Source organism: Aegilops tauschii, chromosome 6 (assembly GCF_002575655.3).
Source record: "Aegilops tauschii subsp. strangulata cultivar AL8/78 chromosome 6, Aet v6.0, whole genome shotgun sequence".
NCBI classification, from domain to species: Eukaryota; Viridiplantae; Streptophyta; class Magnoliopsida; order Poales; family Poaceae; genus Aegilops; species Aegilops tauschii.
Window position 1 is genome coordinate 475,695,806 of NC_053040.3, and position 27,907 is coordinate 475,723,712.

Below are 27,907 nucleotides of genomic sequence, written 5' to 3' on the forward strand. Positions count from 1 at the left end.
ATTCACAGTGTGTTAATGCTTTGATCCAATTCTCTATTAAAATGAGACCTTAATTACCCTTTGATTTTCTTATAGACCCCACTGCCACGGGAGGGTAAGACAATAGATGTCATACAAGTTCTTATTATAAGCACGTATGACTATACACGGAATATATATGCCTACATTGAATTAATGAATTGGAGTTATTGCGTATCGCTCTAGGTTGTGACTGTTACATGATGAATGTCATCCACACAGATATTCATCGCTGGTCTAATGCCTACTTTGCTCATATTGTCTTTGCTAAGTTACTATTGTTGATGCTGCTGTCATAACTATTACAAAAATGCTACTGCTATTGTTATAGTCACTATTGCTATTGCTACCGCTACTATCAAATTATCATATTAGTGTGCTACTAAACACTTTGTTGTGTGATTCAATTGACAACTCAACTGCTAAGACTCATAAATATTTTTTTGACTCCATTTGTGTTGAATCAACAAATTTGGGTAAAATACTATCCTAAAAAACTGTTGCGACCCCCTATACTTGTGGGTCATCAACTCTCTATGAGATCGATACTCTTACTTCGAAAATGCTACAACTAAATCCTATCCATTTATGCATTTAAATTACATCCGTACGTACATGTTAAATCAGTGGCGCAAGCCCTCCCAACCTTTGTTATGGGCATTTTCAAACTTATCTTGAGCTTCTACGAAAAATATGAAAAAAAATCATTAGGGACTTCTGGTGGGGAGACAAAGACGAGAAGAGGAAAGTACACTGGTTGTCATGGGAAAACATGACGAAACCCAAGAGGGATGGCGGAATTGGATTTCGGGATATGCATCTGTTCAATCAGGCGCTCCTAGCTAGGCAAGCTTGGAGATTGATTCAAAAGCCAGAAAGCCTATGTGCCGGGATCCTCAAATCAAAATATTTCCCAAATGGCAATCTTCTAGATACGGGTTTCTCTTCGGACGCCTCCCCGGTCTGGAGGGGAATCAAGTTCGGTCTAGAGCGGATTGGGGATGGTAAAAAGATTCAAATCATGCGAGACCAATGGATCCCTAGGGATGTTGGCTTGACTTAGGTGGGTTAGCCAACTGATTGACTCAGAGACGAAGGAATGGAATGTTGAACTAGTGAGGCAAATTTTCCATAATTTTGATGCTGAGGAAATATGCAAGTTGAAAACCCCGAAAGCTGAAATTGAGGACTGCGTGGCATGGCACTATGAGAAATCAGGAATTTTCACGGTTAAGAGTGCATGCAAACTTGCGGACTCGTTGAAAAGGAACATCATGGCCACGACAACTAGCTCCTCCAGAAGCCCGGGTGACCGAAGCGTGTGGGATGCCATTTGGAAAGCAAAAACACCGGACAAGGTGAAGATCTTTGGGTGGCGCGTGGCCACAAGCTCACTTGCTACAAAGCATAATGCCTGCAAAAGAGCCACTGCTGATGATAATGTATGTGAAATCTGCGGAGTGGACAAGGAAGATGAATATCATGTGGTGATCACCTGCACTAGAAGTAAGGCCCTGAGAAATGCAATGAGAGAATTCTGGGCGCTGCCTAAAGAGGCCGAATTCAGAGATACCGGATCGGACTGGCTGCAAATGTTGCTGCTTGCGAATACAGAGGAGGTCAGAAGGAAAATCATGCTAATATTGTGGCAAGCGTGGAACCTGAGAAATAACAATGTCCATGGTGATGGAAAGGATACTGTATCGGGCTCAGTACAGTTCCTTCTACGTTTGCATGAGGACCTGCTAGCTACGGACAGCGAACAAGAACTAGCCTCGGCAAAAAACAAGCTGTCAGCCTACCCGACGAGCCCCTGCATGCCAACACAACCTTATCCTATTCTTTGGGCTCATCCCCCGACAGACAAAGCTAAACTGAATGTAGATGTTGCTTTCCTGGCGGACCATGGCGAGGCATGGGGAGGTGTAGTGGCCAGAGACCACATGGGACATGTTCTCATGTTATTGGCCGACGACTTGACCACTGCAACTCCGTCGAGGAGGCGGAGGGCACGACAGCTGTGTTGGGGCTTACTGAATTTGCCTGCCTATTCAGAGGACACGTAATTCTGGAGACTGACTGCGCGGAGATCGGACGGGAACTTCAAACTGTACGAGAGTGCAGGAATGCCTGCCGAGCGGTTCTGTCGAATGTGCGGAGGCAGCTCTCCTTGTTTACCAGCGTGGAGATCAGCATCGTCAGCCGTAAGAAAAACAAGCTGGCCCATGAGTTAGCGGCCATTGCAAGGAAGGTGGGAGACTTCAAAATTATAGCTGATGTACCCGAGGGCGCGAGGCTGGTAATGCAGAATGAGATTGTAACCACCATGGTGTAAGTCTTAACCATGGTTCTCAAAAAAATAAAAATAAAATAAGGTTTGTGTTTTGTTGCAAGACACCATCTAGATATACATATTATATTAATGATTTTTTCGGCCGACACCACCTCGTCAGCTAATATTTTTTCCTAAATGCTAAAAAAATGCCTACTGCCCTAAACAAATCTAGGGTTCATCACAGCAGCAACATATGAAATTTGCCATAGCTAGCAGAGAGAGAGAGAGCAGAATACATGGGATGGCTGGGAGGAAGGAGATATGTTTCCACTGAAGGAAGAGGATAAGGGCCGGGAGGTGGCGGGTGGGTCCCACAGATCACGTGGTTGAGGGGGGGACACGGCGCCGAAGCAACGTTTAGGATCAATCGACTGGGAGGAAGAAGACGATATGTTTCCACTGAAGGAAGAGGATAAGGGTCAGGGAAGTGGCGGTGGGTCCCACGTGGTTAACGGGGGACACGGCCGAAGCAACGTTTAGGATCAGTTGACTGAAATGGAGGGCTTTCCAAAAAATAAAAAATAAAATAAAAAATTGACAATTGCTGCCCCTGCACGCTCGCAAATCCGGTGCCGCCGTCACTTTCCCGTCTCCTTCCTCCGTCCTCCTTCCTTCCTGGTCAAATCCATCGATTCCAGAAGCCTCCTCCTTCCCCGCGAAGCAAACCAGCAAACAGCCCAGATCCAAACCCCCGCCCTCCGAATCCCCTCTCGGAAACCCTAACCTCACTCCATGCCCTCCCGGACCCCTCCCCGCGGCTGACGGCGACGACGACGATGAGGTCGCTCCGCCGGGTCCTCCTCCCGCTCGTCCTCCTGTCGGGCCTCGCCTTCCGCGGGGCCCGCTTCGAGGACGACGCCGCCGCCGCCCCTGCCCCCCTCCTCCTCCCGCTCCCCCTGCCGCCGCAGCAGCCGGCGCCGTCCCTCGCGCTCCCCGCCGGCGGGGGGCGAGGGGACGAGGCGGGCTCCACGGAGATCGTCCCCGCGGAGCAGCCGTCGCTCAGGGAGCTCCTGGTCAGGCCGCCGCGCCGCCGGCCGGTGCCGTCGAACGCTGTAAAGAACCCGGATGTAGGACCCGGCATCAGGTGAGCTAGCTCGTGTCCCCGTCACACTCCCGTAAGCGCCACTCTGCATGGCTTGCCTCTTTGTTGCGCTCTCCCGTCCCAAGCCGTACTAATAATGGAGAAATGAATTGTGGTAGGTATTAGTACGAGCTTCTATCATGTTTTCAGCTGTTTGTGTAATCTTATTTCGTGCCGCGTTCAAGTGGAGAAGAGGAAATTGCTTGCCGTCTAGCTGCCTAGGTTCCATATAATTGATGGCTTCGTGTGCCAGCGAGAGTTACCCTGTGTTGTGTTCAGATAAATCTTGACAGCACTAGTTCATGGATGGTGCCACACTGGATTTTAGGGTGCTCTGGTGTGGAGGGAGCTTTTGCTCTTCTATTCCCAAAGTGGGAGGTTTAGGTAATAATAAGATGTTGAGTTTCTTTACCAGATTAGCTACTCTTTTTGTTTGGGATCTATGCTGTATTTTCTCTTTTGATCTATCAGTTAGGTTGTCAAGTAGCTGGCAGTTTTTGTGGCAATTTGCTCATCTTTCATGTGATTAATTTTATAGCAACTTGCAGATCTGTCCTCTGATTCAATTTTATAGCAACTTACGGACCTGTCCTGTGATTGACTGGAATACTTTGCTTGTTTTGCGAACAGCTCTGAACTGCGATTTTATGACAATGGCACAATTCAACTTGTGGACCGTCTATCAGAATCTCCTCTGTGGCAGTTCTCCACAGGACCACCTCTGTCCAAGCACATTACTACCACAAACTCTGATTTGAGCTATCTCATATATCCTTTGGACGAGTCTGATCTCGTGGAAGTTCATAATGGCACCGGTGTGGTATGCTTTGCACAAATATGCTAGTTCTTCAGTTATACTTTTTGAAAAGAAAAATGTTTCTCACCCATGGCTTATTCCTGTAGAAACTTCCCTGGGAACTGGAAGAGTTTATCGCTAGAACTCCATACATACGGGATTCTGTGGTTACTATTGGATCAAAAGCCTCGACAACTTTTGCTGTTGATGCTGATAGTGGTGAGATCATTTACAAGCATAGTCTGCCAGCCGCCTTGAATGAGTTAGCAGTCCCGGTTGGTGAAGCACCATCCAAGTTAGATGTTGGTAGAAGTTCTAATATCATCGTGGTTGTGAGAACCGATTATTCTATCAGTGCATCAGATCTTGGTGTACATTTGTTTAACTGGACACGATCTTCTTTCTCTGCAAACTACTATGTTAAACAAAGCCATCCAAATATGCTTGAACAATCATCCTGTTTGCAAGAAAATATTCCGTGCATTAGGACCGATGGTGTACCAATCAAACTTACTTTACCTGATTCCAGTACAGCCAATGCACTTGTCTTGCAAGATGTGAACAAAGTTACCACTAGGGATGGTGCTGATGCTTTGAGACAACTTCAAACTTTGGTGATTCCACAGCAAACTGCTAGCAAGTCTGGTGTAGCCCTGAATGACACTCAGAATCAAACTGTTGATGGTGCTCTTGTTCATCTTGTCCCTGCTGACCCCCAAACCAACAGGTTCACTAATAATGCTTATGGATTGCTATTCCCGGTGCTTACCTTATTGGTGGTCCTTGCTTGGCTGGTGAGGTTGGCCTATTCAAGCAAGTCTTGCAAGCAATTCATGAGTGTACTTATGAAGCCATTTGTTCGTGAACAGAAATCAATAGACCTTAGAGGGAAGTCAGAGGGAACATCTAAGAGAAGGAAAACGCGGAAGAAAGATGGAAGGGCCAATAGCACAGAGATCGGTTCAGCATCTGACAAAGAGAGCAGTGGAACTGGTGGGTCAAATGAGATGCTGTATGCACTCCCTGATGGCCTTGACGGATGCCAGATTGGAAAACTTCGTGTTCACAAGAAGGAAATTGGTAAAGGGAGCAATGGCACAGTTGTCTTTGAGGGTTCCTATGATGGACGTGAAGTTGCAGTGAAACGCCTGCTTCGTTCACACACTGATATAGCCCAAAAAGAGATTCAGAATCTTATTGCATCGGATCGTGATCCTAATATTGTTAGACTGTATGGCTGCGATCAGGATGACAATTTTGTTTATATTTCCCTTGAGAGGTGCCGCTGCAGCTTGGCTGATCTGATCCAACAGCATACAGATCCATCTTTTTCAGATGTTGAGAAAATAGATGTAGAACTTTGGACGCAGGATGGACTTCCTTCGCCACAACTCCTAAAGCTGATGAGGTATTGAACTCGTGTCCTTCTATATTATCCACTAGAATTGTTGGTTGGGTATGAACATAATTCCAACACCTTCTCCCTCGAGGTGTATCAGCCACATCTATGACTTAAAAGTTTTAAATAACAACCTGATTTCAGGTCAATGTGCATGCTTGATGATATCACCATTTGTAGGTGTATGCCATTGCTATTTTACATGAACACATGGAACAGTTTAATGGCAAACAGCCCTTGAGCCTACCCCTTTTTATCTCTTCCACAAGATACTGCATTCCCTGCTCTCAAGTTTATGCAGTTTTGAGTAATCAAATTATGTTAGTGCTGGATTTCGAAGGAATATGGTCCAGCTTGCTGGTGCTGTGCTATCCGGTGCTATGAATATAGTAAATTAATGGATTATTTTTATAGATTGTAGTGTACTCTTTCTGTTATAGCTCCTAAGATGTTGCTAATTAGTTACTCCCTCCGTTCCAAAATAGATGACCCAATTTTATACTAACTATATACTAAAGTTGGTACAAAGTTGAGTCATCTATTTTGGAACGGAGGGAGTAGAACTCGAATGCACCGATACGGATACGGGTATCAGTATCGGGCCAATACGGATACGTAAATTCGTCATTTTGAAAAAGTGCCAATACGGATACGTTTTACTATTTTTTTTTTAAAAAAGGGATTCAGAATGTCAACCGTGGCCTTTTTACATGCATGGATTCCATGGTTCCCTGTCTTCTTTAGCAAATGAGCAGAAACTCTAGAGTAGCTACTCAAAGCTTCATGACCACAGTAGTCACATTTCCATTTAGTGTTGCCCCCTCCAGGTGATTTCTCTATGATTTGAACATGGCTCCACAATGGTGCCCTTAGATTTGTAGGTACAGTAGGAGGTTCAGCAGGAGGAGCCATCTGGAGGAGATGAGAAAAATGAGATCTTCACAGATCAGAGGAGAAAGAAGAGAGGATGAGCTTGGCTGGGCAGGAAAAAGGAGAAGAGGCATTGGTGAGGAGTAGCAGCTCGTCGCTGGCTAGACGCCGCTGCCACCCGCCCTGGGTGAGTAGCTGCTAGGTACGCAGCCACCAGCCGCCGCCTGGTGTGAGCTCGGGAGGGAGGAAAGAAAACTGGGAGGGTAAGGAAGGGGGCATTGGGGTACTAGGGTTGCTGTCTGCCTCTAAGCTGGGCTGAGTGGTCTCTTAGATGGGCTGGGCCGTATCCAAAACAAACTGAAAAAGTATCCTTCAAGTATCTGAATTGTTTTAAACCGTTTATTAATGGATACTCCTTGGATACGTATCGGGGGCGTATCGGAGGAGTATCGGTATCGGATACGGTATCCGATACCGATTCGCTAGTTTCCTGAAGTATCGGTGCATTCGAGGAGTAGAAGATAAACGTTGCTAACTAGTTAGACGAACAGAGCATAAATTGGCTACATTTCAATTGTGGAAGATCCAAAACTCGAAAGAAGCTTGCTAATGGATGTGTTGGCATACTCCCTCCGTTTGGCTTAATAAGGCCTATTGGTTTTTAAGTTTGACCAAGTTTATAGGAACAAATATCAACATCCATAACACCAAATCAATATCACTAGATATATCATGAAATATCATTTCATAATGTATTTATTGGATTGTAGATTTTTATATATTCCCTTCCAGTTTAGAGGGCCTATCTAAAAAAAAATTGGATTTTCATTATATTAGTCCCACTTTGAGTCTCACTGAGTTAAAGTGCTTTGAATCACACGGCTCATTTAATCCATGGAGATGGAGAGAGAGGGAATTAGAGGCCATGTATGCACCATATGGATCTAATTAGAGGGAGGGTGTTGCATTTATTGCTTTGGGAGTCGAACATGTGAGGCATATTTTAGTGGGCAGTTTTGAATTCATGAAACTCGTGCCCTCTACTCACCATCTACCTTGGTTGCTGAGAATTTTGAGATAAGCCCTTTAAACCGGAACAGCGGTAGTATTTTTCTACAAACTTGGTCAAACTTGTATCAAGTTTGACTTATGGCAAGATTTGTAGACCTTACAAACCTGAATCCAGCAGTACTTGTTATGACCCCAGCACATCCAGATATACCACAACATTTGTATGCAGTACTTAACATATACTTGAGCAAATAATGCCTGCTATATCACCACTAGCTGCAATCTACTATGGCTTCATCAGTATTCTTCTATTTCTTGCTTCTTGAAGTATTGATAATACCCATGATTTTGTTAGCCAGTGCATCCGCTACCGTGCCTGTATGATCGCTCCTATCTTATTTATTTTTATGCATCTCACTCGTATCTTGTGATTTTTCTTATGCAGAGATGTTGTCGCTGGTATTGTGCATTTGCATAGTTTAGGAATCATACATCGCGATTTGAAGCCACAGAATGTCTTAATAAGTAAGGAGGGATCTCTCAGTGCAAAGCTTTCTGATATGGGTATCAGTAAGCGTTTGCAAGAGGATATGTCGTCTCTTAGTCATCATGGCACTGGTAAGCAAGATTAAACCCTACTTGCATTTTTTCAATAATAACACTCTTTTCTTTTTAAAGTAGCTGTTTAATCCTCGACAGTGTATTGCAGGATATGGAAGCTCCGGTTGGCAAGCACCTGAGCAGCTTCGTCGTGCTAGTCAGACTCGTGCAATGGATTTATTTAGTTTGGGCTGCCTTATTTTCTATTGTATCACTAAAGGCAAGCATCCGTTTGGTGAGTACTATGAACGGGACATAAACATTATAAACGGTCACTTTGATCTCTTCGTGGTGGATCACATACCAGAAGCGGTGCATCTTATTTCTCTGTTGTTACAACCAAAACCAGATGAGAGGTAAGAATTTAGGTCAATGTACATTCTTGCTGTGCTGAACACATAGGTTATGTAAGGCTTACTTTTTTTTTTACTGAAATTCACTTTTAAAATGTCAACAGACCCACGGCGATGTACGCGATAAATCATCCTCTCTTTTGGAGCCCTGAGTTGCGGCTTTTGTTTCTAAGAGATACCAGCGATAGAATTGAGAAAACCACTGAAACTGACCTCCTTAATGCTTTGGAAAGCATAGGGCTTCAAGCTTTCGGTGGAAAATGGCGAGAAAAGTTGGATGATGGTCTGGTTGCCGATGTGGGTCGTTATAGGAAATATAATTTCGAGTCAACTCGTGACCTTCTCAGGTTGATTAGAAACAAGTCAGGACATTACAGAGAGCTTCCAGCTGATCTCAAGGTTAGTTATGCTGCACCTCTTGTCGCATTTGCTCTTGTTTATGCTATATGTGTATGGCTATATTGCTGGCCAAACTGGTCTGGTGAACTTCAACAATCCTGTTGTTTTACTGTATTAAACATGCACAATCGTAGGTCCTTGCACCATATTAAATGAGTTATAGTCATGGATGTTCCAAGAGATGTTACCTAACTAGATAATTGTTTGTATCCTTCAAAATGTCCAAGATACCCTCTGTGTCCACAAAGTTTCTATTTTACATTTTCTAATTTAAAACTGAGTATGTAAATTCCAAGTTACAAAACCAGTCCCAAAAGATCTGATCTCCATGCTGCGCCTTTTTGGGTTTAAAGTGGATTTCTGTTTATTCTTTCCATGGTTAGTGAGCAAAATGCTCACCGTGACATATTTCTCCCCATTCACTGTCTCTGTTTCTCCACATGGCAACCATGCGAATGCTCCTGAGCACAACCTTGCCATGCCTATGGTGTGTTGTTCTAAATTTGATCATTCCACCATGATCTGGCATGAGTTAATTCTCCAGGAAGGTAGAGGATTCGCTAAAGTTGCTGTCAGTGGTGGCGGTGGAGCGGTGTAGGATCAAGGAAACCACCTAGAGTGGGTGGATAGATAGATTATGATTCTCTTAAGCTAAAACATGTGTTTAGCACAATTAAAGGAAATAAGTTTCAAAAAAAGTTTTGCATTTTAAACACAATCAGTTACACCTATGAGTCTATATAGGTGCACTGACAACCTAATTCGAGTTAAACTGTTTGCAATCTATAATAAGCAAACCATAAATGCACACGAGCAAGAGAAGAGAACCCAAAGATGAACTTGATACTGTTTTTTGGCTTTGGCGATCTCCTTATTCCATGCTTAGGTAAGCCAATAAATGAATCCCTCCAAACATGCACACTGAATCCTCCGCGGCAGCACATGTCCACCCTAGACAAGTTACAATCTCGTCATGACCATCTTGCATAGATCACCGAGTGTTATCCAAGCTGTCTAGCTTCCAGTAGTGATAAGTTGGTGATGCTCGCTTGAAGGTGATCATGTGTCAGCATTGCCCAACTGGGTGCTGTCTCTTTCTTTTCCTAAAGACAGTGAGCTGCAAACAAAGCTTACCTTGGTTAGGTTTCTTCTGGTGGAACCAGCCTACCCAGGTCCAAGTCCTATACTTGGTAAGGGTGCTCGCATATTTTCCTTGATCTATTTCAGGCTTTTCGGCTCTATCCTTTCAGTGGTATGATGTGACCGTCAACTACGAGGTGCCTATGGCGACTAAGACAATCTTAATATCTGTCGGCTGAGGTGTATGTGCGTGCGTTCATAGTGGTAGGGTGTGTGTGTGTGCGTGTTGTGAGTGTCTGCGTCTGTACTGTGTTTCTCCAAAAAATAAAATTAATGAACTGAATAGTACGAAGAATGGAGACGAATTAAGGGCCCATGGATGGCGACTGAGTGGCAGAATATGCCCACACACATGCAAACAAAAATAGCTATTACTCTTATTGAAGATGAAATTTAGAACTGTTGAACAGCTTCATCCCTCACAGTAGCAGCTAGTTGCACTGAACAATACAATAGTCAAATATGGCTGTTAAAGAGTTCTAAATCTGGCTAACTCAGCAGTTCATTGAGGGGCTCAAGAAATTGTTCTCTGCATAATGATGGCTGCTACAAGCATGTCAATATGGGACACCTGGTCAGACCGCAATATCGATGCCGGTTAGATCGTTCTTGGCAGAACAGGCCCACTGGAAAAGTTTTGACGGGCAATCATTGCCCTCCCAAACCGTGGAGCCTTGTCACACCCAGTTAAGGCCTCTTTGTTTCGCAGGATTTGTAAAGCGCAGGAATAGGCAAAACATAGGATTGGAGTGGCATGCCATCTTCAGTACCACATGATTAGTATGAGCATTTGAGAAGTGTAGGATTCTTTGCATGAGGCTGGAGTGGATGGAAATTTTCCTATGAAAACTAGTACAAATGAATTCTAAGAAAAAATTCCTATGGATTGTATCCTACGAATCAAACAACCTACATAGGAAAAAAATCCTACTGATCAGAATCCTTCAAAATTCCTTTAGAAATCCTTTGAATCAAAGAGGAGACTGGGGAATAATAGTCTTGAACAAGGGCTTCCATAGAAAAAAGCTTCCTTCAAGAGTGTATTTGGTTGCTGGTTGTTTGATTTCCTTGATCCTACACTTCTTAGAATTCATTTGTACTAGTTTATTTGATTCGTAGGAAAAAAAATCCTACTGGCGTTCCATAACTATGAAGCACTTAGGTTGGCACAACGATTTCACTGTTAATGTACCACAGCACTAACAACACGGTAGCAACCTGGTCTTCCACCCCCACCAAACTCCTAAGACCAGGAAATTATGTGAAATGACCCTAAGTTTGTTGCCACCTTTACATCAGGTATAGTTGAGAAGATTTAATTCCCATCATTTACATCTGTTGGTCTTCAATGTCCTATAGCAATCTTCAGGGATGGATAAGGATTGTTATGGTTCTAGTCCCCTGTGAGCTCAGCTTTGTGTTTCCTACCCCCTGCATTCCCGAGAAGCTAAATGTTTTCATCAATTTTCAGGAGTTACTTGGGTCACTGCCCGAGGGATTTGATCGATATTTCTCGAGCCGATTTCCAAAGCTGCTGATTGAAGTGTACAAGGTCATGTCAGTTTATTGCAAGGATGAAGAAGATTTCAGGAAATATTTCATTGGGATGTCGACTTAACTAAAGAAGATGTCGTCCCTCTACTGTATGCACTAACAGCCTTCACCTAGCAAAATGTATGTACATGTGATCTGTATCATATTATCATTGAAAGAAATCATAAGAGATCTCAGTTATTAATCTGTACATTGTATGTCACAGAACTGTATTGTTATAGTGTCACTGATTAAAAAAATGGATTATTATCCATACAAATAAATCGATGGATTTTCAGAATATCTCACGACATATTGAGTTTTATGAGGGAAACTATTAATCTCAAGCTTTGATTGAAACTCTATCGAGTTTTATTGATTACCAGAAACGCTCAAAGGACATATTACAATATCATGCGTAATGCCAAGCCAGACATGCCGCTAAAGCATGTTTTGCTGAACTATCAGCTTGATGGTTATTTCTTCTTGCTCGCTCGATGGTCTTCACGGACTCAGAGCATCTCCACTCGCGCCCCCAACAGGACCCTCATTGCGGGTTTTTTTGCGCCGGCGCTGAAAAAAAAACTAGTCGCGCCCCAGGATGACCAAACCCCAGTTGCGTCGCGATTGCATACATGCATGCTAGTCACTCCAAAAAAATATCGTTCCATCAGCCCGCCGCGTAAATCATTTGCTTCCTTCTCTTGACAATTAATGCATTTGGTACTTTATCCGCGTTTCTTTGCGGTGTATAGCCGCGTTTCTTGCCATGTATTACTCCGCTTTCTCTCCGGTTAGCACTGAAACTGAAAGTAGACGGAGGCACGCTACCCTGACGCAGCCAAAAGTGGCTTGTTTTTATTAATTGTGGATATTTTCACGGCTAGTTGTCTTTATTCATTTTTCAACTAGCTAATAGCTATGATTTTTGGGCGCTGCTACAAATAAACCGGCTGATCCTAGAAAAGGATAAGCCGCCTCCGTAGCCATCCGATTGCACAAGAGTGCACCGTTGGATCCTTCAATTAATTACCTCTACTCTATACCGTATCACAAGAGTCCGACTCGCATGCGAGGAGAGGAACAGCACCCGCGAACTTGCGGTGACCACGCTGCATGCCGGCCGCACTTGTAGCCTATGATCTCACGCATCGGCGAGGCTGTCTTGCAGCAAACACCGAAGAAGTCACCGCCGTCCCTTGCAGCACCGCTCCCAGCAGTTTCTGCCACCCATCGGTACAGAAGGCCAGCGACGCCCGCCTCTGGCAAGCACCATGTGATGTGTTGCAGCAGTGAACAGTGCTCGCCGCCGGCCTCCCCCTGCATGCTGCGTTGCAGCACCAACAGGGCGGCGCCCGCCTCCGACCACCACCGCGTGCTGCGTTGCAGCAGTGAGCAGCGCTCACCGCCGGCCTCCCCCTGCATGCTGCGTTGCAGCACCACAGCAAGCGGCGCCCGCTGGTGACGACCACCGCATGCTGCGTTGCAGCACCTCAGCGAGCGGCGCCCGCCGCCGCCGACCACCGCATGATGCTTCATTACAACTCTATTGTAGCACCAGCGCCACCCTCGACGACGCTCCATTGGAGCTCCAACGCGGCACCGCACGCCTCATGATGCTCCGTCGCAGCCACAACGATCCCCAACGCTGCTCCATTGCAGCTCGCATCGCTGGACACCCCCCGGTGATGCTCCGTCGCAACACCAAAGGCCACCGGTAGTGCTGCGATGCCGGACGCCGGTCTCTATGGCATCCGACTGCTTCAACGACCGCGGCGATGCTACGATACATGTTGCAATGGTCACGGTGATGACGCGACCACATGCTTCGATCGCCTATGGTGTACTTCGACGGTCATGGCGATGCTGGGACGACATCCCGATTGCTTCGGCGATGTTGTGACGGGCAGGACATGGGCACGACGACATGCTCGAACACCCGTGGTGTGCTTCGATGACTGTGGTGATGCTACGAGGCATGCCACAACGGCATCCCGACTGCTTCGATGATGTTGCGGCGGCTGCGGCGTTGGCACGATGACATATGCTTCGAACAATCATGGTGTGCTTCGATGACCATGGTGATGCTATGAGCCGTGCTTCGACGATTGTGGCGATGACGCGACGACATGCTTCTAATGCTCGTGTTGCGCTTTGACGTCCGCAAATGTTGCTTTGACGGCTAAGACGATGCTGCAACGGGGTGCTTCGAACAATTGTGCTAAGGTTGTGATGTCGTTCTTCGACAACCGCACGATGCTACTTTCAACTGGTTTGACAATGCCGCGATGACATGTTTCTAAACCCCGGTAGTCTTGCGATGATGGGCATGACTGCTTCGATGATGCTGTGATGGCCGCAGCGGGGCGGCAATGGCGGCCGGCTGCTCTGATGATGTTGTGATGACATGCTAGCTAGTTTGGTTGGTTATGTGGTGATTGATGAGGCTGCCTAAGTACTGAACTTAGCCGTGCATGTAGTTAGTTAGCTGCATGTTGAGGTGGTTAGCTACATGAACATCACATGCCTAGTCGTTAGGATCCTTCAAGCAATCGAGCTTATCTAGGAGTAGGATTAGATCATGGGTAAGTGCGTGTGTTAGTGGCACAAAACCAGGGCAGTTTGAGAAAGAGAAATGGAGAGAGAAATACGAAGGCGAGGAGAGACGTGAGAGCTACAGGAGGAGCTGCACGCGGGAGGGCGGAGCCTTGGCCAGGGTGGAGAGCGCGCGTGTAGTGAGCGAGGCGAGACGCAAGAGGAGGACGCTGATACAGGGAGAAGAGAGATGGAGATTACTGGATACGGGTAAGGGTAGCCGCATGATCCTGTGAGATCGGACGGCGTCGGACGCGGTTGATGCTGAGCCAAAATCATCCGGTTGAATACAAGTGTTTTCCATGATTTTTTTGTGCGCCCTCCATCAATCCAACGGCCACGATCGCACACCGCCACATCCTGCAGTGCCACACGCAGCTGCACTGGCCTTGCCTTCGCTTGGCCTCTGCCAATGCCACCGCCACATCCTCTAGCCCGCATCTTTCTTGGTGTCCCCATCAATGTTGCCGCATTGGGCTTAACATGTCTCGATCGTCCCGACGTATTGCTGCCACCTCTGGTCCGTCGGTCATGGAGGAGCATACCGCAAAATGGATTTTGCTTCGAAACAATTTATTGTAAGAAATGAGAAAGGGACAAGTGTATTTTCGGTTTATCCTTTCATACATTAATGTATAACAAAGGAAATAATTTCCAATTGCATAATTGTTAGAAATTGAACCTAACGAGGTGTTTCTGCGGTCAAATCCACGATCGAACCATTTGTATACCCACCCTCTTATTTACATATAAACCACGCCCCACTTCACCCGGACACTATTGCCCATAAGTACTTATTGTCGCCGTCACTCCTCCCTCCCACAATTCACAAAAAATAATCTAAACTAGTTTTTCTTGCGGTTAAATCCACGATCCAACTATCTATATACCCCACCCTCCTACTTATATATAGACCACACCCCCTGACTCTTAACTATTTACATATAAACCACACCCCACTCCACCCTAGATGCTTTTGACAATAAGTACTTACTATCGCCGCCGATCCTCCCTCCCAATTGCACAATTCACAAAAATTAATCTAAAGTAGTTTTTCTTGTGGCAAAATCCATGATCCAACCATCTGTATACCCAGCCCCTACTCATAAATAGGGCACACCCGTGACTCCAAGTCCTTATCGTCTCACCACTCTCTCCCATTGCAACATGGTAAGGCTACTTTTCACCCTTTTTTGCGGGTAGGCTACTTTTTCACATTGACGCCTTCCTTCCTCTTCCACAGTGATCATTGCGCCTCTACCCATCTTCATCTTCCGCCTCCTCGCCATCTCACTCATCGATGTGGTGGAGCGTAGTAGGATTATCGAAGGAAGAACAAAGGTGGGGACGTTGTTGAGCAACAAAATTGATAAGAAGTTACATAGGTGAGTATGCATTACCAATTCGGTTACAGCGGTCTTCAATTGGTTTTCTTTCTTATGACAATCATATTAGTAGGTTTCGAAAAGTTGGTTATTTTCGATAGAGTTGATGTTGCATCTAGATACTATCTATAGATGTTAGTCTTTTAGATCCACGCATGTTTATAACATATCTAGATCTACGCATTTATCTAATCTATGCATCTATCTAACAACAGATCCAGATCTATCTATGTAATTAACATATCCAGATCTATGCATGTATCTTATATTTCTAGATCTGTCATGGTACTCTTTCCCCGGTCGACCAATCAATCAAACGGATCAGCTGGGTACGCAAGCGCGCCTGCTGCTCCCCTTTCCCTTCGTAGATTTTGCTCTCCCATGATAACATCCCCCAAAAGTGTGGCACTCCCGCTGCTCCATCTTCTGTTCCATGCATATGCGCCACTACTGCTTGCCATTCCGCTGCTCCTCCACTCTTCGACATCCTTGCCGCTAGGAGGGGGGGGGGGGGGGGGGGGGGGGGGGGGAGGGGGGGAGGGTCGTTGCACCGCCATGGACACGACCACGGTGGAACTTGAGTTTGAGGTTCTCCACCATGTTGATGAGCCACGAGGAGACAATATATCTAGGGGAACAGGCCCTAGGTCGCTGGATCTGACACTGACGGGGCTGCGGCGAGCCCGGACGGCGGGTCAATCTCCAAAAATGGATGCTTAGTTGTTTTACAGATTTTGAGGTTGCATACGTCATTTGGGACTCTGGCACATCAAGATCTATGCATGCATCTTACATTTCTAGATCTATCACGGTCTTCTTTTTCCCGGACCAACTAATGCATAGATTAGATTAGTGTGTGCATGGCATACATGCTGCTCTCGTTTCCCTTCATGGTTTTCTCTCTCATGTGAGAATGTTCCGTCCTCTTCGGCAGTGCCACTACTTCTTGCCTTTCTCATTATTCCTTGAGGAGGCCGACCCCTAGCACCACCCCTATTCATAGTATTTACCTTAGGAATGTGAGATGTATTGGAGTTGTCATAAACGTAGTGGATTGGGGAGTTTGTTTCTGACCTAGATTATCATTGGCACAGAGGATACGATTGCCCCTTAGGTAGTGCAGGTGAAACAGCTTTTTTTTTATGAAAACCAAGTGTAAACTATTTTCAAAGTTTCAAGCTTTTTTCCAAAAAAAATGTAGTACAAACAATACAACATAAATGTTGACGCAGGATTTGTTTTCCCTTACTTTCCAAATGAATGTGCATTTGAACTTGAATTTCAAATGTTTATGGAAAATCGTCTTTCTAGCATGCCAAGTTTTTTAAAGAATTTTAACGTTGTTTCGAAATCGTTTGATTCTTTCTGCAAAAGAGAAAATACGAGTCGTTTCAAATTCGTTTTCCTTCCGACATAATAAGGCAGAGGAGTTGCACATGCGAATCTCTTAACATGGGTTGGATTAGTAGCCACAACATGTGTATCATACTCTTTTTTCCAGTTGGGTGACCCATACTCTTGATGAGTTGTAGGGCTAGTAGTGCACATGGTCAAGCTAATCCAGTTGATCATTTGTCCATCAGATGAATATTTCTTTTGAAATACACAAACATTTATTTTGATTTGCATGCATATATTTTTCTTATTACACATGAAATTCACATGTAAAAACACTTTCTTACATTTTTATAAGTACATGTACATTTATGTTTATATATATGAACATTTTTTGGCAACACATGAACATGTTTTATATATTATCAAACTCATTACGTAATGAAATAAATACCTTTTTTGGGGGAAAAATCGCATGGTGCATGTCCACATCAAGTGTCAGCCCATGTAAGTACGCTTTGCGCGATGCGAGCCTAGTGCTCGCTATAAGTGTCACTGTATTTCCTATTCAAGGCTCGTTAAATGAAATTGTCGCTAAAACGTGCATTAATGAGCTCCTATACTCGGCCCATTTAGCCTTTCCCATTTTATATGTTTTGTTTCGTTCTCTTTTTTTTAGTTTTTCCCTCTTGTTTTTCTCTCCATCTTTTTTTCATATTTTTTAAAATTTTCCTAACCTTTTGTATTATTTTGTTTTTATTATTTTCTCTTTTTTGTGATTGGTGGAAAAAATATGCTAATATTTTTTAAAAGTGTATGAACATATGTCTAGTCGTGCATGAACTTTTTTTTCTAACTCATGAGGTAGTTTTAAAAATACATAACTTCCTTTAACATTTTTTTCCTAAACATGAATATTTTATAGAGGTAGAGAACTTTTTGTTTTTTGAAATGTTCTTTATTTTTAACTGCATTTTTGTTTCTATAAAATCTATAAAAAAATCCGAATAAAGTAATAAAATATTACGAGGCTATTCCTTCCTTAGTGGCAATGAAAAGAACCAGGCATGTAGGTATTCTCTGTTAACCAGGACCAAATAAGGGCCGGTTCTTTTGCTGGCTTTTTTTGGGCTTCTGGAATAAGCTTGGTAGGGGCAACTTTTTCCAACTTATTTTAGAAGCCAGTAGAAGAACTCTCAAAGCCCATTATTTTTCCTTCGGGAAAATCTGAAAGCCCATTCTACAACCCCCATAAGCAGACCGCACCCCAATATCTTAATAGGAATTTACCCATATTCTGTTCTCATGAACCTCTGTCCTTTGTGTTTAATTGAGAAGAAACTGTAGCAATTGAGATGAAAGTGTGTTGATTGGACCATGTAGAGGCGACGACTGGGTGTGAATCTCTTAACATGGCTTGGATTTGTGGCTGGAAAGATGTGACCCACTCTCTTTGATGAGTTGTAGCACTAGCAGAGCACATGGTCAAGGTAATCCAATCCAATTGAGCATCTGTCCATCTGGGGTGGACATGGGAATGTTCATTGCCATCAATCATCAATTTATTATATGGATGGACAGGCCACATATGAGTGTGCTCCAGGACCAGGACCTTGAATTTGACCATGTGCTCTGTCCCCTTACACATCATATGCATTATGTGTGTCTTGTTGTTTTATTAATACTACTGATGATGTTGCGGCGCATTAGCATTTATAATTGTCACTAGTCACTATCAGTAGCAGTGCTCAAGGCGATTGGATAATCACAAGTTGCATAGAGGCAGTTAGTTCACACGAGAAACAGGGGAAGAAGAAGTGCTCAAGGATTATAATTCCTCTGCTTGGATGATCACAACTTGCATAGAGGCAACAAGGCATGATGACTAGAAAAAGGAATCTTAATTAATGGCTACTAGTAAAAAAAAAGGTAACACTAGTAGTATAAAACACAAGAAAGACACCACTTATAAATCCCTAAACATAGATGAACTGCAAAAAGAATATTCAGAGTTGAGTACACCAAGCTCCAATATAAACTGCTGACTATGATTGGTGATCCCCCTACTTCAACCTCCTGATGGCTACTACTTGACACAAAGTTTTCTCTAACTTAGCAAACCAACTTACAAATCTCCTTGACTTCACTCTTGCTTAGAGCACACCAACTTTCCTAATTGACTGCCTAGCTGCCTCTGCCTCTGCTGCTGCTGCTGCTGGTTTAGCTCTCCTTCTCACCTAGTACCTAATTTGCAAGCAACTGCAATGCAACAACCACTGACTCTGTGATTGATCCATCTATTTCTCCTGCCCTCCTCACTCACCCTCCTCTATACAAACAAAAAATCTTCTTAGGGGGAACCAATTAAGTAATAGACAAAGAAAAAGAGGTGGAGTAAACCCAAAAGAAAAGCCCTATTGAACTAACGCCAGGATACCCGGCGATTTGATGGATGGATGGATGCTGACTGAAACCGATGCATGGCGATGATGGTGGGTGGATGCATGAAGGCAATGCTAAGCACTGCCATGACGACGATGATGACTGACTGACTAGTTGGAAGCAAGCATGCAATGCATACATACTAGCATGTATACATATATAATAGCTAAGGGGGACGAGACCGACCGTCCGGCGACCGATGCCGGTGCGGGGAGCTCAATCCCGGCGGCGGATGAACTGCAGGAGGTCATCGCCCTTGGGTTCAACCTTCTGGCGCATCTCCACCACCTTCTTGTGGGAGTTGGAATGGATGGCTGGCACGAAGGTGGGGCTGGCCGCCGGGCGGTATTCCGGGAAGAGGCGACCGGACTTGTAGCGCACGCCGCAGGCATTGCAGAGAGTCTTGGGCCCCAGCGGCCCCGCACGCCACTGCGGCGTCTTGTCGATCTGGCAATGCGTGCACCTCCTCACCTCGCCAGGCGCGAGCGCAGTGCCGCTGCCTTCCTCGTAGTCGGCGTCGCCCTCAGCATCAGAGGTGACCGGAGGGGTCGGCCTCTTGGCCTTCTTCTTCTTCTTGGGCTGCGAGTTGGACTCAGCAATGCACTCAGGCTCCTCCGAGTAGGAGGAGGTGGAGGAGAACATGGGCGTCGGCACCAGGATGGTGGCCTCGGGCGCGGGCACAGCGGCGCGGATGGCAGCGGGGAACGCAGAGGCGCGGGAGCGCTTGCTGCGCGCGCGCGCCGGGATGACGAGCACGGGCGGCTCCGGGCGCGGCGACAGCGGCACAGACCACGGGCGGCCGCTCCCGGAGAAGGACTCCGAGGAGGACGACGCCGATGAAGACGTCGACGACGCTGAGGATCCTCCGCTGTTGTTGTTGTTCATGTTAACGTTGGCGTTGTTCGCGCCGTCCTCGAGCACGGAAGTGGGGCTGGAGCTGCGGAAGAGCGCGTCCTCCATCTTGTCGGGCAGCACGACGCCGGCGTTGGCACTCAGCGCGGAGGCCCTGATGATGGGCGCGGCGCAGGCGAAGGCCGGCTCGTGCGGGATGGAGGTGTCGTCGAAGAGCCCCGACAGCCACTCGAGCTGCGCCATGTCCATGTCCAGCTCGTCGCACTGCAAAACAAAAAGCAAGGAATCCCATGTCAGAAACACCCTCCCAGTTCACTGCAGCCTGCAATCGACGCCACTACTTTTTTTTCTTCCTTTTCCATTCGAATAGACTACTGTTCAATCAGTAAAGCAAACGCCGGCACGTCCGGGCCGGGCTGGCCCACGGTGATGGGTTTAATTTGCTGTTGCGTAAAGGGTAGGGGAGGAAAAGGTGGGCTGGCTACTGGTAGGACTGGACTGGCGGTACTGCTGGTGCACACACACACTGGATGGAGTAGTTGCTCAGTTGTTGTTGGGCTAGCTAACTACCGAAAGCGATGGGCCCCCGGTACGTAACATGGCCGGGCCCCCGCACCCCATCCCCCCACCGGTAAAAGAAAAGAAAATCTATGGAGTGGCAGTAACTTTGGTCACGGCCTCATGCCACCGACACCTCCACCTCCCCGGCGTGCGCCCGCCCATGACCCAACCACCCCGGCCATTCACGCCGGTGCGGTGCGGTGCGCCGGCCGTGATTGTTCCCCCCGCTCCTCGCGCCCGGACAACACGGCAGCCGTGTGGAGTCAGAGTCACCTCCGTCCCCTTCCATGTGACCACTAATGGCGGTGTGCGCCGTGCGGTGCGTGCTGTTTTGGTGGTGCGCCGCGTGATTGCCGCCCAGCTGTTTCGAACTTTTGAATTTCGAACCCTCTGGAGGCAGGGAGGGGTAAGAAGAAAAAAAAGAGATGAGATTGATTTTTTCGAAACTGCCGTGCGCGACCGACAGGGGCGGTTCGTCGGCTAGGTCAGGCAGGCGGGCACGTATCCGCTCCTCCTTAAAATCGGCCGTACGCGGGAGTCGGCAACCACCCAACCAACCGTGCCCGCGCTGGCACGCACGCGCGCCCGCCGACGCCGACGAACTGAACGATCGGAACGAACGAGGGCAGAGGAAAAAAACAATTACTCACCGTGCCAATGTGGGTGTCTCCGAGGGCGCCGAGGAAGGCCGCGGAGTGGTCCCCGGCGGGCGGCGGCGGGGGCACCATGAGCGACGCCTGCTGCTGCCCCTCCAGCGAGGCCGGCGCCGGCGGGGGGACGCCGCCGCCGAGGACGCGCGCGGCGAGGGGGCTGTCAGGCACCGGCGCGTCGAGGAGCAGCACGTCCTCCGCCGAGTCCTCCTTGGGGAAGTCGAGCAGGTCCTCGATGTGGTCGAACAGCCCCCCGCACGTCGCCTCCAGCAGGCTCTGCTCGTGCTCCCTCATCATCTCCTCCATGAACCGCCCGCTCGCCATCGCCTCAATCTCAATCTCAATCCCAATCTCCTCAACCTCTGACTTTCTTCCCGTCTTCGCCTGCGTTACTCTGCGACCAAAGCACAATCGGGAGAGGCAAGTATAAATACAGGGCCGGGATTAATGCCGACGCGAGGCGGATCGTAAATTTGGATATGCACGCATTAATCGGCATCCAAGGTAAGCAGCCGCGGCAATACATGGCACCAAATTAAGACAAGGCCGGATTTTATACACACCTAATATCACGATACCGATTCTCGTCTCGTCTCGCAAGCGGACGCGACGCTAATCGGGCCTATCTATCTATCTATCTCTAATCTCTAATGCTACCAGAACGCGATCTCCTCTGAGCTGTAAAACAAACAAACATATTTGTAAACAAACGGGTCCGGCCGAAGGATATATATCTTCTGCGAACGGAACCAGGCTCCTTTTTCAAAGTGACGGCAGCGCGCCCGCGGGCGGGCCGGCGCGGGGCCCGCATGTATGCGGTGCATGATGGCCCGGGCCCGCCCCGCGCCCCATGTGAGACGCGCATGTGACGTGCGGGTTTCCCATTTTTCTTTTTCTTTATTCCGAAGCAAAGGCGCCCATACAGGTGGCGTACAATGAGAAAAAAGATGTTACAAGAAAAAATCAAGGGGTGGGGTGGTTGTTTCATGTTTGGTCTGGGTTGATTCACCACCAAGGTAAAAGTCAAACGCGGCCAGCACAAGGAATTTGTCATTGGCTGACGTGGCGGCAGGCCATTGGCCCGGACGCGTCACTGGCGTGCCATGTGGGAGCAGAGGACGCGTCAAACGGAAGCCGCCCTGCCCCCTCGGTAAAGCGGCTAATTATAATTAACGCCCCGCCCCCCGGTGGAAACACCGAGGAATTCGCTTCCATTTGCCCGATCCGATCGCGTTTACCGTACGGATCAAACAAAGGGAATCTCGCCGGGCGAAGCGCAAGGAATCTCCCGGCCCTGCGTTTTCACTGCCCCGCGCGTTTTTTTTTTTTACTATTTTCGTTCGTTTTCACACCGAATTTGAATTTGCATATTTTTTTACCCTTGGATGCCCTGTGTTTCCTTCCAGAGGGGGAATCCAGGCTGGAGGAGGGGCGAAAGTAGAAAAAACCAAAAAAGGCTGGGCCGGGGCACAATGGAGGGGAATACCGTGGCAGGGCATCCCATCCGTTCCTTCGCCCATTCAATTTCTATCCATATCAGGGCACAGTAGCCCAGCCGCCGTGACGTCGTCGGCCGGAAGGAAATTTCCCCTTCTATCATTGAGACGAACAACTTGACCAAATGGGCTGGGAACTTTCAAATTTTTGAAAAAAAACAACAAACGAGCCCCAAAAATGGACTGGGGACCTTCTAGCTTGCACAAGGAAGAAGTCCAAACTTGGTGCAGTTTTGAAAAAGTCCGGAACTGGTGCTATTTTCTCCCTTGCCATTCATCCTTTCTTCTTTCCAGGAAAGAAACTCAGAATGATCGAATATGAATATGGCAGGGAAGCTGGCTGGCGGCACGGCACATGGCCGCGCGCCAGACAGGGTGGTGCCACAAATGGCAATTTCAAACGCAAAAACGGCCGGAAGGACGAAAGACTGCAGGAAGGCTTCTGAATTTGAATTCCTTGTGATAGTATCTTGTCTTCTTATTTTACTTTCCCCCACTTCCAATGAGAAGAAATGACTGGTTTGCACACACAAACTGGAACGGGAAGGGGAATATATGCACCGCCGTCGGCGATTGATTGACTCACCTGCAGATTCCCTTGTTTCCTCCAACCGATCGATCACCGGTGGCTCTTTCTTGCTCCTTCTTGGCCTGCTTGCCTTGGTATGAAAACTGAAGAAAGAACTGCTTCTAACTATCTGCTGCTGATCAAGAAGAAGCTAGCTGCTGGCTATGTAAACAAGGGACTAACTCTAGCTGCTAGCTATCCTAGTTCTCTTCCTGCATGAGCATGGCTGTTCTAGCTTTGGTGTAGTCCGAGGGAGAGGTAGGAGAAAGCTGCTGCTGTCTGGTTTGCACCAGCTGAAATTATATGGAGAGGCACCGCACCGCACCGCACTGTACTCCTAAGAGAGAAGAGGGCGGGGTGGAAATACGGGGAGCTATATAGGTGGAGGTAAATGGAAAGGAGTGAGGGGGAGGTGCGTGCACTGCACTGGCCCGGTCGGTGGGATTCAATTTAATTCGAACCCTCTTCCCTCTCTCTCCTTCTCAAGCTGTGTCTGTAAGCTGAACCGAGGAAGAAGAGGATGGATGGAGCTAGCACATGAAGAGACAGAGAGAGAGCCAGGTTGGGAAGAGGAGGAGTATATTATACTACTAGAGAGGAGAGGAGAGGAGAGCAGGCAGGCTGGAGCGGGGTGCGGAGGGGATTAAGTTATTGGTGGAGAACGTGACGGGTGGAAGGTAAACTAAACCCAGCGGCAGCTCCTTTGACGCCAGATCGTCTGAGCAGCAGGAAAAGAAGGCGTTTCTGGGTCTCTGTCTGTGTGTAGGGTTTTTGGGTTTTGAGAAAACGTTGGAGGACAGGCAGGAAGAGAGTGGAGGTCCACTACGTCGCCCAATTCACTTACACACGACACGGCTGACTTATCGGCACACCCCACACGCGCACACACGGCCGGAGATGGAGGAAGACGAAAGGGACGTCGTCGTAGTAGTGCCATAGTGGTAGTGTATATGCGTGCGCCGAGCTGGACGAACGCGACGACGGACGGGCGAGGCTCGTGCCAACAGCTAGCCCGCCGGAGACCCAGCCTGCTGCCCGCAGCTGGTGTTTTTACTGCGCGCAGGATACAGGGAGACCGGGTAGCCCGTCCGTCCGTCCGTTGTAATATTCCATCGTCCAACGGATTTGTGTACTACTACTAATCGTACGGTTTACGGGTGCGGTTAGGGGAGCGGTAATTAGCAGCGACGACGACGACCGGTAGCAGTAGCAGTAGCAGCAGCAGTAAGTGGTGCAGGGAGATCGGTGCGGTGGAGGGGGTCACACGGTAGGTGAGCCCTCTGCCCTCGCTGCTAGCTGTCCTCGCCCTCCACTTTCCTGTCGTGACGTTGAAGTTTCCTCCCCCTACCACTTTCTCATTTTTTCTTCGCCACCAACAAAAACAAAAACCCCGCGGAAAATGCTACTGGCACAAGTGAAACGCCACCTCAGATTTTCTGAGATTTTTCATCCCCTCCCTGGCCCTATCCTGTATGTCCATGCCTACACTGTGCGTACACATGGCGTTGCACCCCTTGATTGCGTGGCACGGGCGGAGGCCGAGAGGGACGGCCGCAGCACCACCGTGGAACCGGAGTGGTGGACCTCGCAGTCAGTCGCGGGCGCACGGACTTTTCGTCCTCCTGTTGTTCCACGCACGCCGCGGTCTGGCCGACGACGGCCACGGCTTCCTTCCTTGGACTGCGTGCTTGCCGTTGCCGCGTGTAGACGGGAGGAAGGATCGCCGGCCGTAGGCCGTAGCAGCTAGCACACGGCCGCCGCTAGCGTCCAGGCGCGTCGCGGTTAGTGTGGCAGCTCCGGCGAAGCATCGCCCGGCCGCCTAAAAATCGGCAGCCGCGCGCCCTGGCATCGCTGACCCGTATCCTGTACGCATCCCGCCCGTACGTACATACGCACGAGCCGGGCGGGTGAGAGACAGAGGCGGCCCGTGTCTCGGCTCGGCTACGTGCTCCGCATTCGGTCTCGGTTCGGTCGCCGCTGGGCCGGCCGTGCAGGCTGGCTCGCTCGCTCGTGGCTCGCCTGCGCCTGCGCCTGCGGAATTGGCTCCGGGGATTGGGACGTGAGAGGGACGCGGGCCAGTTTTTTGCGCCAGTTTATCTCGGTGCCCGGACGACGACGCGTTGACCCGGGAACGCCGGCTGGACGGGTGGATTCCAAACTTTCGTCCAATTCAGTTCACGAATTTCCCTGCCTACTTGGCAAACTCGATCGATCGCCTGCGTGGCGTGTTGCCTAACCCATCCATGGCCACCTAGTTAGCTGTACGGTTCGTTTCAACTGACCGATCCATCGATTGATCCAACTTTACCGAACTTGGTTAACTAAGACACCTCTAGTACTTATTACCACTAGCATGGATTGATGATAATGCATGAGTAGAAAAATGCTACTAGCACGCATGTGGTAACACATAGCACTGACCAATGGTTAGTTGATGACCTCTCCTAATCAAATATTATACTGACAAATCGCCACCGATCGGATCAAGCGAGTCGATGGACTGTGCTACTACTAGCTGGAGCAGCAGTATTATTCATTCATGCACGCAGGTGGGCGCTAAACAAACCCCCGTCCTGCACATGCGATTAAATCGCACCGCACCAGAAAGAAAGAAGGATCAAGCGTGAGATTAATCTCCGGAAAAGGGGAAAGGGGCCGAGCGAGGGAGGAGTAAAGTGACCGCACAACCGATGGTTGTTCGGGCCTCGCTGCACCCGCAAATCATATGACCGGACCCACGCCGCTGCTCCGCTCCGGCCTCCTTTTCGAGCCATCCCGGCCCAAATCTTCTCCTCTGCTGCTGTGCTCCTGTGCGACTAACTTGGGTTGCACTCCTTGTTGTGTGCCCTTGCCTTCAGCTTTACTCTCCCTTTCGCTCGCTCACTCGATCAGCTAGCTAGTCGCTGCCCGTACATCGACCCCGGAGCTGAGCTGGCCGGCGGTGTGGGGTTGGGAACTCGGGAGCATCCGCCCACGCCAACGTCGGCCGTCGGAATTCAGAAAGTTGCTCGTGTGCGCCATGCATGTGTGTAAGGAAAAAAAAAATGGTGCTGGCCACCGACGGCCGGATGGTGTTCGTGCGCAGCAAAGCGGGGTGAGGATGTGACGGGTCGATCAGCTTGTAACCATCAGGCGGCGCGCGCACCAACCCGTCGATCTCGTATGAGCCCGTCACTTGGATCGGTCGGTCGATCGATAGCTCTCAGTGTCATTTCATGGGTTTCTAGAACGATGGCATGCCCTTCTCCTTCCCTTCGCATACAAACTAGCGCGTACAGTACAAAAGTTGTCGTGGAACGGAGGAGGCTAAACCCAGACAGTACCGGTGTGGTACAACATGGCTGGCACCGGTACAAACGTACACACTGCACATGTTGTCTCGGTCGCCTGGCGAGCTCCGGCCGGGCAAGGGCTGGGCGGACCGACAGGGATTGATTACGTTTGGTTTAGTTGCGCACCAGCTTACAGGACGGGGCGGGACCATGGACGGATCGTGCATGCCAATGGCAATGGCATTGCCGGGAGCTCTCAATCGTGGTTAACTACCCGTTTGGTGCGTAGCATTAGGGGCAGCCAACAAACAAAGTGCCCTCCTACTCTACTCGTCGTACGGGTTCCACGTGGCCAAGTGGATCATGCCGTCGCCATTGCCACCCATCGACCGATCGATCGATCGATCGATCCACCAGCATGCACATGCGCGCGTCCTCTCCTCCCTCTCTCGGCAACCCCTGCTCTGCCCAGGGGAACTCGTACAGCCAGCCACAATGTACTGTGCCTACAGTATTATTGGGGCTACTTAATTAGCCGTGTCATGTTGAGTAACTGGGTAAATCTGGATTGCAGGGAGCTTGGATGGATGCATGATGCCGTGGTGGGAGTAGGAGGGAGAAGCGACAAGGAGCACCGGGATCTCTGACAGCCCCGGGATATACAACTCCTCCGGCCCTGCGCCGATCCCGAGGAGTGCTGCGCGAATTATGATTGCTGAACATGCCCCTTGTGCTGCGCAGTTTAACTAACTACTCCTCCTCCTAACTAATAAAGCTGTCACAGCGAGCAGGCAGGCCAATCATTTATTCAATGTACTGTGCTCGCCCGTGGAAGATTCTGCCCGTAAGTGGGAGCATTTTAGGCAGAGAAAGAAACGTAATAAGTCAGTGAGGCGTACTGGTACCTCCCTCTCCCGGTACTTGAAACTTTTTGACTAAACGCACGATTAATCGGCGGTCATTTACTAGTGGATTAGGAAGAAAGAACGGCAATTAAACAACAAAAGGACATATGATCGACGGATAATGCACAATGGGAATTTTGTAAAAATGTCTACTACTCTCTTCGATCCATATCAACTGCCGCCGATTTAGTACATTTAATATGGATCGGAGGGAGTATCTTTGATCAGATTTGTGAAAAAAAATGCGGAAAATATTGGATTTGTAAATTGAAAATTAGGAATTCATTTCACTTTTTTGATAATTATGCATG

General features: G+C 48.1%; 2 protein-coding genes and 1 long non-coding RNA gene across 6 annotated transcripts; 2 read left to right on the forward strand and 1 right to left on the reverse strand.

Moving 5' to 3' along the window:
* Window positions 1-2,797: 2,797 nt before the first annotated feature.
* On the forward strand, window positions 2,798-11,838 carry LOC109750659 (serine/threonine-protein kinase/endoribonuclease IRE1). Of its 3 annotated transcripts, none has more exons than XM_020309623.4 (7): window positions 2,798-3,437; window positions 4,065-4,254; window positions 4,338-5,638; window positions 7,956-8,128; window positions 8,220-8,466; window positions 8,568-8,862; window positions 11,474-11,838. In XM_020309623.4, exons 1-7 carry the CDS (start codon window positions 3,130-3,132, stop codon window positions 11,618-11,620), a joined length of 2,661 nt encoding a protein of 886 aa, XP_020165212.1. In that variant the 5' UTR covers window positions 2,798-3,129; the 3' UTR covers window positions 11,621-11,838. The 3 variants fall into 3 exon arrangements, with proteins under 3 accessions (XP_020165212.1, XP_020165217.1, XP_073358666.1); XM_020309628.4 differs by having other exon boundaries at window positions 2,970-3,818; window positions 4,065-4,249; XM_073502565.1 differs by having other exon boundaries at window positions 2,971-3,437; window positions 4,065-4,249.
* A 3,396-nt stretch (window positions 11,839-15,234) lies between these two features.
* On the forward strand, window positions 15,235-27,595 carry LOC120966664 (uncharacterized). Its single transcript, XR_006665687.2, has 2 exons — window positions 15,235-15,515; window positions 27,266-27,595. It is a non-coding gene; the product is annotated as an uncharacterized lncRNA (long non-coding RNA).
* LOC109750647 (uncharacterized) lies at window positions 18,669-24,253 on the reverse strand. 2 transcript variants are annotated; one of them, XM_020309610.4, is made up of 3 exons: window positions 23,438-24,253; window positions 21,356-21,749; window positions 18,669-20,408 (listed from the first exon to the last, which is right to left on the reverse strand). In XM_020309610.4, the coding sequence occupies exons 2-3, from the start codon at window positions 21,677-21,679 to the stop codon at window positions 19,509-19,511; spliced, it is 1,224 nt and encodes a 407-aa protein (XP_020165199.1). In that variant the 5' UTR covers window positions 21,680-21,749; window positions 23,438-24,253; the 3' UTR covers window positions 18,669-19,508. The 2 variants fall into 2 exon arrangements, with proteins under 2 accessions (XP_020165199.1, XP_020165203.1); XM_020309614.4 differs by lacking the exon at window positions 23,438-24,253 and adding an exon at window positions 21,919-23,428.
* Window positions 27,596-27,907: the final 312 nt, after the last annotated feature.

What these genes read in the sequence shown, in the direction of transcription:
- LOC109750647 (XM_020309610.4), bottom strand. Translation starts at nt 21,679, where the DNA reads ATGGCGAGCGGGCGGTTCATGGAGGAGATGATGAGGGAGCACGAGCAG. An exon ending in GAGACACCCACATTGGCACG is followed by an intron (nt 20,409 to 21,355) that starts GTGAGTAATTGT and finishes TTTGTTTTGCAG; the next exon opens with TGCGACGAGCTGGACATGGA.
- LOC109750659 (XM_020309623.4), top strand. Translation starts at nt 3,130, where the DNA reads ATGAGGTCGCTCCGCCGGGTCCTCCTCCCGCTCGTCCTCCTGTCGGGC. An exon ending in CAACCAAAACCAGATGAGAG is followed by an intron (nt 8,467 to 8,567) that starts GTAAGAATTTAG and finishes AAATGTCAACAG; the next exon opens with ACCCACGGCGATGTACGCGA. An exon ending in AGCTTCCAGCTGATCTCAAG is followed by an intron (nt 8,863 to 11,473) that starts GTTAGTTATGCT and finishes ATCAATTTTCAG; the next exon opens with GAGTTACTTGGGTCACTGCC.